This window comes from Rhinoderma darwinii, chromosome 2 (genome assembly GCF_050947455.1).
Source record: "Rhinoderma darwinii isolate aRhiDar2 chromosome 2, aRhiDar2.hap1, whole genome shotgun sequence".
NCBI classification, from domain to species: Eukaryota; Metazoa; Chordata; class Amphibia; order Anura; family Rhinodermatidae; genus Rhinoderma; species Rhinoderma darwinii.
This window is the reverse complement of record NC_134688.1, coordinates 160169083-160182114: the sequence shown is the minus strand read 5'-3', so window position 1 is coordinate 160182114 and position 13032 is coordinate 160169083. Positions and strand designations below refer to the sequence as shown.

General features: G+C 39.9%; 1 protein-coding gene across 1 annotated transcript in view; it reads left to right on the top strand.

The window, feature by feature from the left end:
* UGGT2 (UDP-glucose glycoprotein glucosyltransferase 2) overlaps nt 1-13032 on the top strand; it is a 382432-nt gene that overhangs the window by 116198 nt on the left and 253202 nt on the right. The window contains exons 15-16 of the mRNA XM_075852393.1: nt 121-256; nt 3188-3319. Of these exons, the coding sequence (XP_075708508.1) occupies nt 121-256; nt 3188-3319 (268 nt within the window). The remainder of the gene's footprint in view (nt 1-120; nt 257-3187; nt 3320-13032) is intronic.

Genomic DNA, 13032 nt, shown 5'->3' with positions numbered 1-13032 from the left:
CCTACACTTATAATAGAAACAACATGGAAGGTAGCAAATACTTTTTCATAGCTCTGTGTTTACATACTGTATTTGTATTTTTATTTTTTGCTTTATACATTTTTTCTCTTTTCTTTTCAGGATTGGTTTTGTGTTTGTGGTCAGCCCTACGGAAAACAGTGAAACAATTGAAGATGCTGGAGCTGTTTTGTGGCGTGCCTTTAATTACATGGCTGATGAATCTGACACTACTCATGCTTTTTCTTCCTTAATTAGTGTATGTATTGATCATGTCTTTTGTTTGCTATGGTCTTTGGTCTTCTAAAGTTCGGAACATCTCCCTTTTTAAGTGAACATGGTGCGTTCATTTAAATGGGAAGCAATGACCTCTCTTGATCGAACATACTGAATTTGCAATGGTGAAAACCACTGGTGCAACCTTTTTACATCTCCCATAGGAGTTGACTCCAGGGTTTACAAGAGACTCAGAAAAGCATAGAAAACCGCTTAGTAGTTCTGTCATCTGCGTGAACCTCAGTGCTATAGATTCCTCCTGGATTAGAGACAGTGCTGCAGTGCATGGAATTGTAGGATGGTACGGAACTGGTGAAAATGGTAGGGTAAATAGGGTAATTGTCATTGGTAAGCGTTGCTGCATAGAAAACTACAGGTTATATGACCTCCCAAGTGTAGATTTTAGGGTTTTTTAAAAATTATATTCTAGGGATCACTATAGAATTAAAATAAAATATACAGTAAATTCAGATTTTATATTTGGAAATTTATTAGGCACTGAACATAATTTGATGAATGTGTTTGTTATTCAGAAACGTTGCAAAATTTGTTTCATCAGTCGAAAAAGAGAATTCAATCGTTCTTACTTTTTCCTAATTAAACCTTTCCTGCCCGTACCATGTAAATGAATAGGCATATCGTGTGATACCCATGCTATTACCCTGATAAAATATGTATACTGTGCCATCAGCAGTATCGGGCTGCTACATTGACAGCCACAAATAAAACCCCTAAACATAGCTCGCATAATGAGCTTTATGTTTCTGAATAGAGAAACATATTCTCCTGCATTTAGGCAGTTGCCAGGGAAAGCCATACAGTCATTAATGTCACAGGGATATCCCAGTTGGGAGGGGACTGGAAAAGATAAAATCTGTTTCCTCTGCAGATGCCTGTATATAGATCACTGGGAACCGTGATATAATGGACTGTTACAAATATATCACCGTTATCAATGAAATAAATTATTAAATAAATAAAATTTTTATACCAAAATAAAAGCCCACACCTCTCCTTTCATATACACACCAATATTACACATTCCGTGTGACAAACACATTTTGCATAAGCGTCAGGTGCTTTATGCTATAAAATGTTCATATCATGCAGAATGTACCGTATAGTACCCTAAAATGTAAAAAATAATCACCGGCTACCAATTTTTGTTTATTCTACCCATCTACTCTTGCGCCTTCACTAAAAATGTTCCGTATTTGGATGATTATCACACATGTTTAAAGGGGTTTTTCAGCCAGTAAAAATTGATGGCCTATGCTCCCCCTTCATTTTTACTTGCTCACTGTGAGTCGACACAGATATAGCGACGATTCAAAGGTATTGGAGCCTTCTTCTCTCATTGAAGTGAATGGGAGAAAAGGCTGCAATATCTGTGAATCGCCGTGACATCCGTGTCAACAATTCACAGTGAGCAAGTAAAAATGAAGGGGGAGCAGCGCTCGTACGAACACTACACCACCTTCAAAACAGCTGATCGGAGGGGGTCCTGGGAGTCAGATCCCGGGTGATCAACTATTGATGGCCTATCCTGAGGATAGGTAATCCATTTTTACTGGTTGGAAAACCCCTTTAAATCGAAGGGAAGTTTTTATTTTTATTTGGCATAGATATGCACTGGAGAATTAGAGGACTCTTTTTTTGGGGATACGTATTATTGATTTAACCAATTACCTTAGGGCTGAAAGTGAAGAAACAAAAAGAAACATTTTATATTTTTACCCTGTTTCTAATAGTTTTTCCTTATAGAAGACTTACAAAATAAAATTATATCTGCTGCAATTTAGAACAATAAAAAAAAACTGTTTGCCATGCAAAAAAGAATAAAAATATTTGGGTACACTAAGAAAAAACAAAAAAATCGCCTTTAGAATGCGGCATTCCAAAAATGTAAATTTTCCTCAGGCCATTAAGACCAGAAAACCATGGTCATCAAAGTGTTGAACTCTGCAATCATCATTTAATCAGTTCTTGTATGAGAAAAGACTGGGCTCCATAGCAATTTTTTTGACTGGACCTCCCCTCCCCTGGGTGCCACACACAGCCCCCTTGTAGATCGTGCCGCACTGTAGATTGTTCCATGCAGCCCCCCTGTAGATTCTGACAAACCGCCCCCTATAGAAAGTGCTATACAGCCCCCACTGTAGACAGTGTCACACCCCACTTGTAGATAATGCCCCCCCTTGTAGACATTGCCATACAGCCCTCCATGTAGATAGTGCTGCACCTCCTTGTAGGTAGGGCCATACAGCCCCCCTGTACGTAGCACCAATCGGCCCCCCCTTGTAGAAGCGCCATACAGTCCCCCCGCCTGTAGATAGCGTCATACAGCCCCCCTAACAAATATAACTTAAAACTTTGTATACTCACCTAGGCCCCGTTCCCATGACTAATGGAGTGAATCAACGCCAACGGGATCCTTGCGTAGGCTGCCATGATCCAGTGACGTTATCGCGCCAGCCTGCCCAGGGATCCTGTCCCTGCGCATGATAGGCTGCAGGCCGAATGTGGCCTGTAGCCTAGAAAATGGCAGAGGGTTCAATAGTAGCCTAGTAAATGCCATAGGGTTCTATTGAATGTGGCATTGCTATCACTGTAGCAGCCCTAGTGGCGCCACCGGGCATGGGGGTGCCAGTGGACGGCACGGGCCCCCTCATGCCACGGGCACTGTAGCAGCCGCTAGAGCGGTAGTTAAGCCACTGTCTAGAACGATGCAGATAAATGATATTTAAACAATCTGAATGATTTTTTTTCGTAGGACATATCTTGCAACATAAGCTCCACTAACTAGAGTACCAATAATGATAAATATTGCAACGCTTATTGGATCAGAGGCAATTTGAAACGTTTGTAGCCTGGATTTTATTCGTTTTTATTTGCGATTTAATATCTTTTACAGATGTACAATAAAGTGGATCATAGTGAATCATTGACTGTGGATATTGTGAAGTCTGTGCTGAAAAAACAATTTCCTCTGGCTGACCTAGACAGTGTCCTGGGCTTAAATTCTGAATACAATCCCAAGCTAAAGGTTAGTGCACTTGCAGAATTAAGGCAGTCTTAATTGCTCAATGTTTTTATAGAAGAACATTTATCTAAAATCAAAGGCAAATTTAGATAATCATAATCATGAAGTTAGAATAATGAATTTTAAATAATAAATTATATATGTCTATGCTGCTGTTTTATATAACAGGCCTATTCCACTTACTTTTATGTTATTCATCCATTTGTTATAATCTGGACTAGGAATAAGAAATAGAATTTACATTTTGGTATCGTATTAAAGCCCAGAATCTTAGCTTTCAAATGACACCAGTCTCAAAACGCTAGATACAACATTGGGGCATTCGTTTGAAGTCGGGGAGCAGGATGAAAAGATTTACTTCCTGCTTTTGTGTCTCTGTAAGGCTACATTCACACGAGCGTATCCGATTCACGCACGTAAATCTGGTCCGTGTGCATTGTGTTATTTCATCTGTGCTTTGCGAGGGGCATGTGTTTTTCATTAATTCGCAAAGAACATCTTTTTTTATTTTTCAATGGAATTAATGCACAAATAACGCACCGCACACAGATGTGCATCCGTGTGCTGTGCATGCTTTTCACGCACCCATTGACTTCAACTGTACGTGAAAACGCACCAATGTAGGACATGCAGTGAGTTTCACGCAACGGACACACGCGGCGTGACAATGGCCCCTTTGTGTGCTGTGAGTGATTTTCACGCACAGCACACGGACGGGTTTTACGCTCGTCTGAATGAGCCCTAAGAGAAAAGGGGAAACTGCAAGTGACATCAGGAAGAAAGATTAATCAGACACCCTAAATAAATCAGACTACAGCTCAGTCCCCCTAAATAAATCAGATCACCTAGTTTAATGTGACCCCAGACTCCCTAAATTAATCAGACCCCCTATGTTAATAAAATTTTAGAGCAGATCACTTTAATTAATCAGACTCCAGGTCAGACCCCCTAAATTTATAAGACTCCAGACAGGAGGGAAAAAAATGTTCGGACCTCAGATCAGACGCCTCGTTATACTCACCGCTACTCACTTCCCGGGCCTCTTTCGCTACAGCACACTGCATCCTGACGTGCATGGAAGGTAAGTATTGTCGGAATCCACCATTATCTATTGAATAAATCAATAGCGAACAAAAAACAAATTTCTGCAGTGGTGCGGGTGTAAGGTGACTGCCCCCATTACCCCTCCACCCCTAAATCTGCCCCTGGCTAGGCTGAACAGAGTACTCTCTATAATGTGGTTTGTCCTGTCACTTTAACTTGTGAAGTGATTGGCTAGTGGTGCATATTAAAGAGTTGTAATTGGAATATGCAGCAAAACAATAATCCAAATGACGTGTAAATCTGCATCTTAATGACTGAGAAAAACCCAAATGAATGCACAAAATCGTTATGGGTATGTGTCATAGTGTTTATTTCTATAAATGGGCCAAGATAATGGATTTGTGTTATCCAGGTATACTTGCTATACAGTTGTCAGTAAGGTGTCCTAGTTCTTTTGGATACATGGTGTAAAGCTTTGTGGAGCATACGCCTCTGGAAACTATTAACATTGTTGTTCTCTATTATCCTTACTTTAGCTATGAATAGTTTTATTCTTATTTAGCGCAGCTATTTTCAGTTTGTTTTCCTAATGCCATATTCATTAATCTGTGTTTATACTTCATATATTATATTTGTAATAAAAGTGGAATCTTTTTAAAGCAAAGTGCAACATACTTAATGACCGTTATGGAGATCATTCTTGCTATTACCAGATCCCCTATATCTGCCTCCCCTGCATGTAGGTGCTATATAGTAAGCTGGCCAAAAAACTTTTAATGCCAATGATACATTTCTCTGCCTATTTTCGTCAAGAATTTAACCGCCTCACTATTTATGCTGTTGGATGCAGCAGAAGCCTAAACTTTCAAAAGGGGCCAGAGATTTATGGCGGCCGTCTTTTTTGCTTTCACTGACTTACAAAATACAGAGAAATGAAAGTTCATTGCAGTCACTTGCGTCTCAGATTATGAAAATAATAATCAAGGAATTTTGTAAGGAACCGTAGACGACTAGCGTTAAACTGATGCATTTTGCTTTCCTCCAGGCAAGAAAGATGGGAGTATGACTGACTGCAGAATACCAAGGATTTGTTTGTTGTCTGTCACCATAGCGACAGAATAATCTGCATAGCAGCTGTAGAAACAAAACCATTAAAACATTTTAATCGCTACCTATTAACAAATTGCTTAATTTTTTTTGATTTGGATGCGTTGGGAAAACATAAAAAAATGTGGTTACAAAGGTGAACAAGTTTCTTGGTTTAGATGATGAAAGAGAGCATATTCAGAGATTGCAAGCATAGGTATAGCTACAGTGAAGGAAATAAGTATTTGATCCCTTGCTGATTTTGTAAGTTTGCCCACTGTTAAAGACATGAACTGTCTAGAATTTTTAGGCTAGGTTAATTTTACCAGTGAGAGAGAGATTATATATAAAAAAAATAAAAAAATAAAAAAACTGAAAATCACATAGTCAAAATTATATATATATTTATTTGCATTGTGCACAGAGAAATAAGTATTTGATCCCTTTGGCAAACAAGACTTAAATACTTGGTGGCAAAACCCTTGTTGGCAAGCACAACAGTCAGACGTTTTTTGTAGTTGATGATGAGGTTTGCACACATGTTAGATGGAATTTTGGCCCACTCCTCTTTGCAGATCATCTGTAAATCATTAAGATTTCGAGACTGTCGCTTGGCAACTCGGATCTTCAGCTCCCTCCATAAGTTTTCGATGGGATTAAGGTCTGGAGACTGGCTAGGCCACTCCATGACCTTAATGTGCGTCTTTTTGAGCCACTCCTTTGTTGCCTTGGCTGTATGTTTCGGGTCATTGTCTTGCTGGAAGACCCAGCCACGAGCCATTTTTAATGTCCTGGTGGAGGGAAGGAGGTTGTCACTCAGGATTTGACTGTACATGGCTCCATCCATTCTCCCATTGATGCGGCGAAGTAGTCCTGTGCCATTAGCAGAGAAACACCCCCAAAACATAATGTTTCCACCTCCATGCTTGACAGTGGGGACGGTGTTCTTTGGGTCATAGGCAGCATTTCTCTTCCTCCAAAAACGGCGAGTTGAGTTAATGCCAAAGAGCTCAATTTTAGTCTCATCTGACCACAGCACCTTCTCCCAATCACTCTCAGAATCATCCAGATGTTCATTTGCAAACTTCAGACGGGCCTGTACATGTGCCTTCTTGAGCAGGGGGACCATGCGGGCACTGCAGGATTTAAATCCATTACGGTGTAATGTGTTACCAATGGTTTTCTTGGTGACTGTGGTCCCAGCTGCCTTGAGATCATTAACAAGTTCCCCCCGTGTAGTTTTCAGCTGAGCTCTCACCTTCCTCAGGATCAAGGATACCCCACGAGGTGAGATTTTGCATGGAGCCCCAGATCGATGTCGATTGACAGTCATTTTGTATGTCTTCCATTTTCTTACTAATGCACCACCAGTTGTCTCTTTCTCACCCAGCGTCTTACTTATGGTTTTGTAGCCCATTCCATCCTTGTGCAGGTCTATGATCTTGTCCCTGACCTCCTTAGAAAGCTCTTTGGTCTTGCCCATGTTGTAGAGGTTAGTCAGACTGATTAATGGAGTCTGTGGACAGGAGTCTTTTATACAGGTGACCATTTAAGACAGCTGTCTTTAATGCAGGCACCAAGTTGATTTGGAGCGTGTAACTTGTCTCGAGGAGGCTGAACTCTTAATGGTTGGTAGGGGATCAAATACTTATTTCTCTGTGCACAATGCAAATAAATATATATAACTTTGACTGTGATTTTCTTTATTTTTTTTATATATAATCTATCTCTCACTGGTGAAATTAACCTAGCCTAAAAATTCTAGACTGTTCATGACTTTGACAGTGGGCAAACTTACAAAATCAGCAAGGGATCAAATACTTATTTCCTTCACTGTATGTGCTTCAGAGTCATGTAGAATGCATCTTCTCACTAGTTGTTGCTGCCATGCTTGCTGCATCTAGATTCTGTTCTCTAAAAAAAGTGAAAAAATTTAAAAGAGACCAAGCAGACTATGCCATTAACCCTGCAGGTGACTGGAAATCCAGCACCATACCTATCTCACACAAGGACATCACTGTGTCTGACCACAGCACTACTCTAAATAGAAATATTTCGAGCAAATCCATTCCTACAACCCCACGGGATAGGGTCATGACATATAGCAGGTCCTTCAGGAACAGCTCTAAGTCCAGACCCAATAACCGAACCAATGAAACAACATTACAAAGAAAACAAAATGCTTTGGAGACCCAAAACCACCCTCTGAGGACCAACACTTCAACATTGGTCTCAAAAACCATTTGTCATGACACAGTCACAATTCCCACCCCAAATCCTATTCCACAACCAAACAAACCTTCCCTGTACAGACACTATAGTCCCAAAATACCTATGAACGCTTTCAAATCCTCCGATTTAGCAATCCACCTATCTCGGTTACCCTCCACATCCGAACCAATGGAAGTTCCCCTAACCTCCATTCCCCTACATCTCTGACCAACGACTCTATAGACGAGGATGATGGCAACAATTCCCCTTTTTTACTTGAACTATCAATACACGATACTCCATATTTCACCAACCCAACCTCACCTGATGACCACTTCTGCAGTCCCACAGAGGACCATAACACTACCCAGGGGTTCACCATCCCCAATACTGACTTAGCCACCTCTGTTTTTGACTTCACATATGCAGCAACGTCTTTTTTAGGACTCCCCTCCCAGCTAGTCAGACCTCCACTAACTCCCACTGTTGTGAGCAAAGATATACTGATCCCTTACATCATGAGCCCCAAAGCTCAAACCATAACCAATTTTTTTCCCAAAATTCAAAAAATCTCAACCAAAAGGAAACTAGGCACAGACCTAGAGGACGGAGAGGAGGCAAAAAACGCTACAAACCAACATCTATCCCTCAACAAAAAGAGGAACCTGGTCCAACAGTAAAATTATTTAATCTGTCACTACACACTTTAAATAGTTCTGAACACAGCCTTTTGAATAGAGGCCTTTCCTTTTGTCCCACAGCTTCAACCAACAATTTCGAACTTTTCATGGACCTCAACAGGTTTACAAGAAAGCTTACTCTCACCAGACACTTTGCCATGACTAAATCCACCACCACACCAAGTTCAATCATGGAAACATCTGAAAACCCCGCTGCATCCAATGCCATTCCAGTGGAAGTTCACCCCAAATCAAATTTTTACCCAACCCACCATCAAGGCCCTATGATAGAAACCTTTTAGTCTCTGGTAAGCAACGAATTCAGGACATTAGACCTACCATCCCATTATCCTGACAACTTAACTACGTATGAAAGAAAGGCTATGAAAAACCTCCAAAAGAACCAAGATATCATAATTCGCCCGGCCGACAAAGGGGGGGGGCATAGTCATCCAGGACAGAGAAAAATACCTCAATGAGACTGAGGATTCTTAGTGACACCACTTTCTATAGCAAACTGACTACAAACCCATTATCTATGTACATACTTGAATACCAGAACCTTATAGAGTCAGCTGCCATATCAGGATTGATTAATAAAAAAGAAAAACGGTTTCTTTCTGTCACTTTTCCCAACATGCCCTTCATCTACCATTTACCAAAAATCCACAAATCACTAACAGATCCCCCCGGACGTCCCATCATCTCGGGAATAGGCTCCCTCACCAGCAACCTCTCACATTTCATAGACCTTCACCTCCAACCCCTCGTTCTCACCCTACCATCCCACCTCAAGGACTCCACACAATTAATTAGAGATCTAAACGACCTAAAGTTTGACCCTTCAATATCCCCAATCTGTTTCCTGACAGCGGACGTAACCACACTGTACAGTAACATCCCACATGATAGAGGTATAGAAGTAGCCCACTCATTCCTTTCCTCAAATAACACTATCCCTAAACCCCAGGTTGATTTCCTAACAAACTGTATCGATTTTATTCTCAAACACAATATTTTCAGCTTTGGCAGCAGTTTTTACCATCAGATAAAAGGGTGTGCAATGGGCAGCCGCTTTGCACCCTCCTATGCAAACTTGTATATGGGATCCTTCGAAAAGACACACATCCATGGTGAACACCCCTACAAAAATAACATACTGCTATATAAACGGTACATCGATGACCTGTTTATAATATGGAATGGCACCGAGGAGGAAGCCGTCCGCTTCATCGAAACCCTAAATAAAAACAACTATGACCTATCATTCACACATACATTCTCCCTCACCTCTATAGACTTTTTAGATCTCACCATCAACTACGACAATGACAGCAATAAATTCATAACGAAAACACATTTCAAACTAGTAGACGTTAACAGCTACATTGACTTCAGAAGTGCCCACTACCGCCCCTGGCTTAAAAATATACCTTTCGGGCAATTCAGGAGGATAAGGAAAAATTGTAGCACTGACAAAGACTTCAACAAAGAGTGCTTAGTCCTTGAAAAAAGATTCAAAGACAAATGTTTCCCCACCAATCTCATAAAAGGCGCACGATCAAAAGCTTCAGAACTTACACAAATGTCCTGTCTAAACCCCTCCCTCAAGAAATCCAAATCAGGTACTACTAACTCTAATCTCAATTTCATCACCACCTACAACAGAGGCAATAAAACGATTAGGAACATCCTCTCCAAACACTGGCACATCCTAAAAAATGATCCGCACCTAAAAGACACATTATCATATAAACCAAATATCACATTCAGACGGTCCCTAACCCTCAAAAATATTTTGGCCCCTAGCAGAGTGAAAAAACATCCTACACCCCATGCAAATTTTCTCTCCAACCTCAAAGGGTCCTACAAATGTGGACATTCACGCTGCCTTTGCGGCAATTCCATCAGCCACAAAAAATATGACTACACTTCCACAGTCACCAACGAAACCTTCACAATTCAAACTCTCCTCAACTGTGGCAGCTCATACGTCATTTACTTATTGGAGTGCCCGTGCCAGTTGCAATACATCGGAAGAACCACCCAATGTTTAAGAACCCGAGTTAACAATCATCGGTTCAATGTAAACACTGGTTACCTCAAACACAGTATATCCCGTCATTTTTCTCAAGTACATGATTGCCAATTTAACAAAATTAAAATCACACCCATTAAACATATCAATTTTGACGTCCCAAACAGATTCAGCAAATTAAAACAAAGGGAAAACTACTGGATTTTTAAAATGAATACACTACACCCTTTGGGTCTAAATTACATCACAGAGTCATCTTTGGACTAATTAATTGACTGACTCCAAAATGGAAAAATATCCAAAAAATATCCGACAATTAACACCCCCTGGATCCCTTCTGTCCCCATGTAAAACTATTACGCTACATAGACCAATGAAATTGTCTGTATATTAGTACACAATGCAAATCAAGACGACATATTTCTTTCCGTATCTCCTAATAGCACCTTAATAACCTTCATCCTGGCCTTTTAGCAACAACTATATAATAACCCATTTTCTATTTGCGGTTTTCATCATACACTAAACCAAAATACATTCAACCCTCCTGAAAGAAGTACATAAGTCATACATATATTCGAAACCAACCATTAAAGAATATAGGTATCGACCACCTTAACAAAACCATCCCTACCCCTTAATATTGGTCAGTGTTCCCTCAAACTAACACCTACAATTAACAAATCATCATACTAACCAAGGCATTTTGTCCATATCCACGTATGTTACTTCGTTTTACTCACCCTCCGCCCTTTCTTTTCTTTTCTTTTTAGCAGATACGTTCTCTGTTCATTGTCCCCTCTGAGCAGCTCAACGATCCCTCGCGCGATGCGGCTCACCATGCGTTCCATCTTCTTGTGGATCGCATTGGCTTCCGTAACACAGTTGGTTTTCGAGGCAACGTGTAAACAGCATAACCATCAAATTGAATCGTTTACATCCCAAACACAACACACAACTAACATAACAAATAAATATTAAAATCAGATACAATTTGCTCACCCCTCTCTCCCGATGACACTAGCTAACGATATAAGCAACCAAATGTTGCCATCCCTTACACACTACACAATGTTTTTATCTACTCCTGCATACCGTTCCAAAATCACTCTTTGATGTGACATCCCGTCTTTTATTACTTATATACTTTTATTTGTCCTTTTATTTATGTGTTTGTATTAAAACTCATACTGACATTGCAATAGATCGTTCCATCTGAACTTTGGCCTGCCGAAGTCTTTTCGCGTTTTTTTACCTAATTGTTTAGTCTGAACTGGCCATATATAAGCATGTGTCTTTTTTTCTGTATTCCTATGCCTGATGAAAACGCCAGTTCGGCGTTGAAACGCGTTGCAATTAAACAGTTTATAAAACTCAAAACTGATCTTCTGGATCTGTACCTTGTCCACACTACGCAGCAGCGCCAACATAGATCCTATTTGTTTTTACCTGCATCTCTTGTTCTCTGAAAGTAAATCTATCGGCGGGCTGATGGTGAAGTTGTAGACATCAGTGTTAAGAAATTCTAATAATAAGATAAATGGCACATACTAGAGATTAGTCTTTCATTCCTCTGCCTTTGGCATTTGGAGAGGGGTCTGGAGTGGGAGGTGGTGTCTAATTTATGATTTTGTACTACAAGCAAACTGTTGGTTAGGGAAACATTAGTTAGGCATATTAAACCACGTTTTAGATGTGTTTGATGAAGTTTCATTATTGTTTCCCAGCTGTTAATTGCCTCATCAGGATGCGTGGCAGTACATCAGAGAAATGCCTACAAAATGTGCACATTAATAAGAAGTTTATGCTTTAGAACTGGTTTTCTACTTATTTTGTGTATTTTATCAATTACATATGTGGTATTGCCTTGTCTGGCCAAGATACTCATAAAGTTTCATATTTTGCTACTTTTAGTTACCTGGCAAATATAATAATACTTTGTAGGAAATCAGTCTGGTTCGGAAATGCTCATTAGGAAATGAGTATTCAGCGTTCCATGTGCAACAGGGCGTTGCTATTATGAAGAGATCTGTCACCTTATTATTTTCTTTTAGAATAAGAAAGTTAAAAATACAACTTTTTTTTTTTTTGACATGATAATGGGAGCAGCCATCGTGCCTGAGCTGCTGCAACAGGCACCAGAAAATCAGAAAGATATCTATTGACTTCTAGAAGTATTGTGGACATGCTCTGTGGCGTGCTGTTGTCACTTTATAAGGAGGAGGAGAAGGTTAGCTGTGTCCATCACCTGTCTGTCAGTGGATCCTGCCAATTTCGATAAAATCCTTGAATTATCTAATGTATATGACCAGCCTAATGCTGCCGCACAAATGATTTGTGATTTATTTCTTTTCAAGCTCTGCAGTAAATTTGATCCACATGCAAATTCATTTCTCGTTTTTTGAATGACAATATAGGACCATGATCTTAGACCATCTTAATTTTTGTCTTCGCTGGAATATAAAAAAAAATAACCCCTTAAGAACCAGGCCTGTTTTAGTTTTTTTAGAACCATAGCTCTTTTATTTTTCTGTCGACATAGCCGTATAAGGGCTTGTTTTTTGAGGGATGGAATGGAAAAAAAACGCAATTCCTTCATTGTTTCTTGGGTCTCTTTTTTTATTTTTTATTTTTTTTATGGCGTTCACATGTGGTAA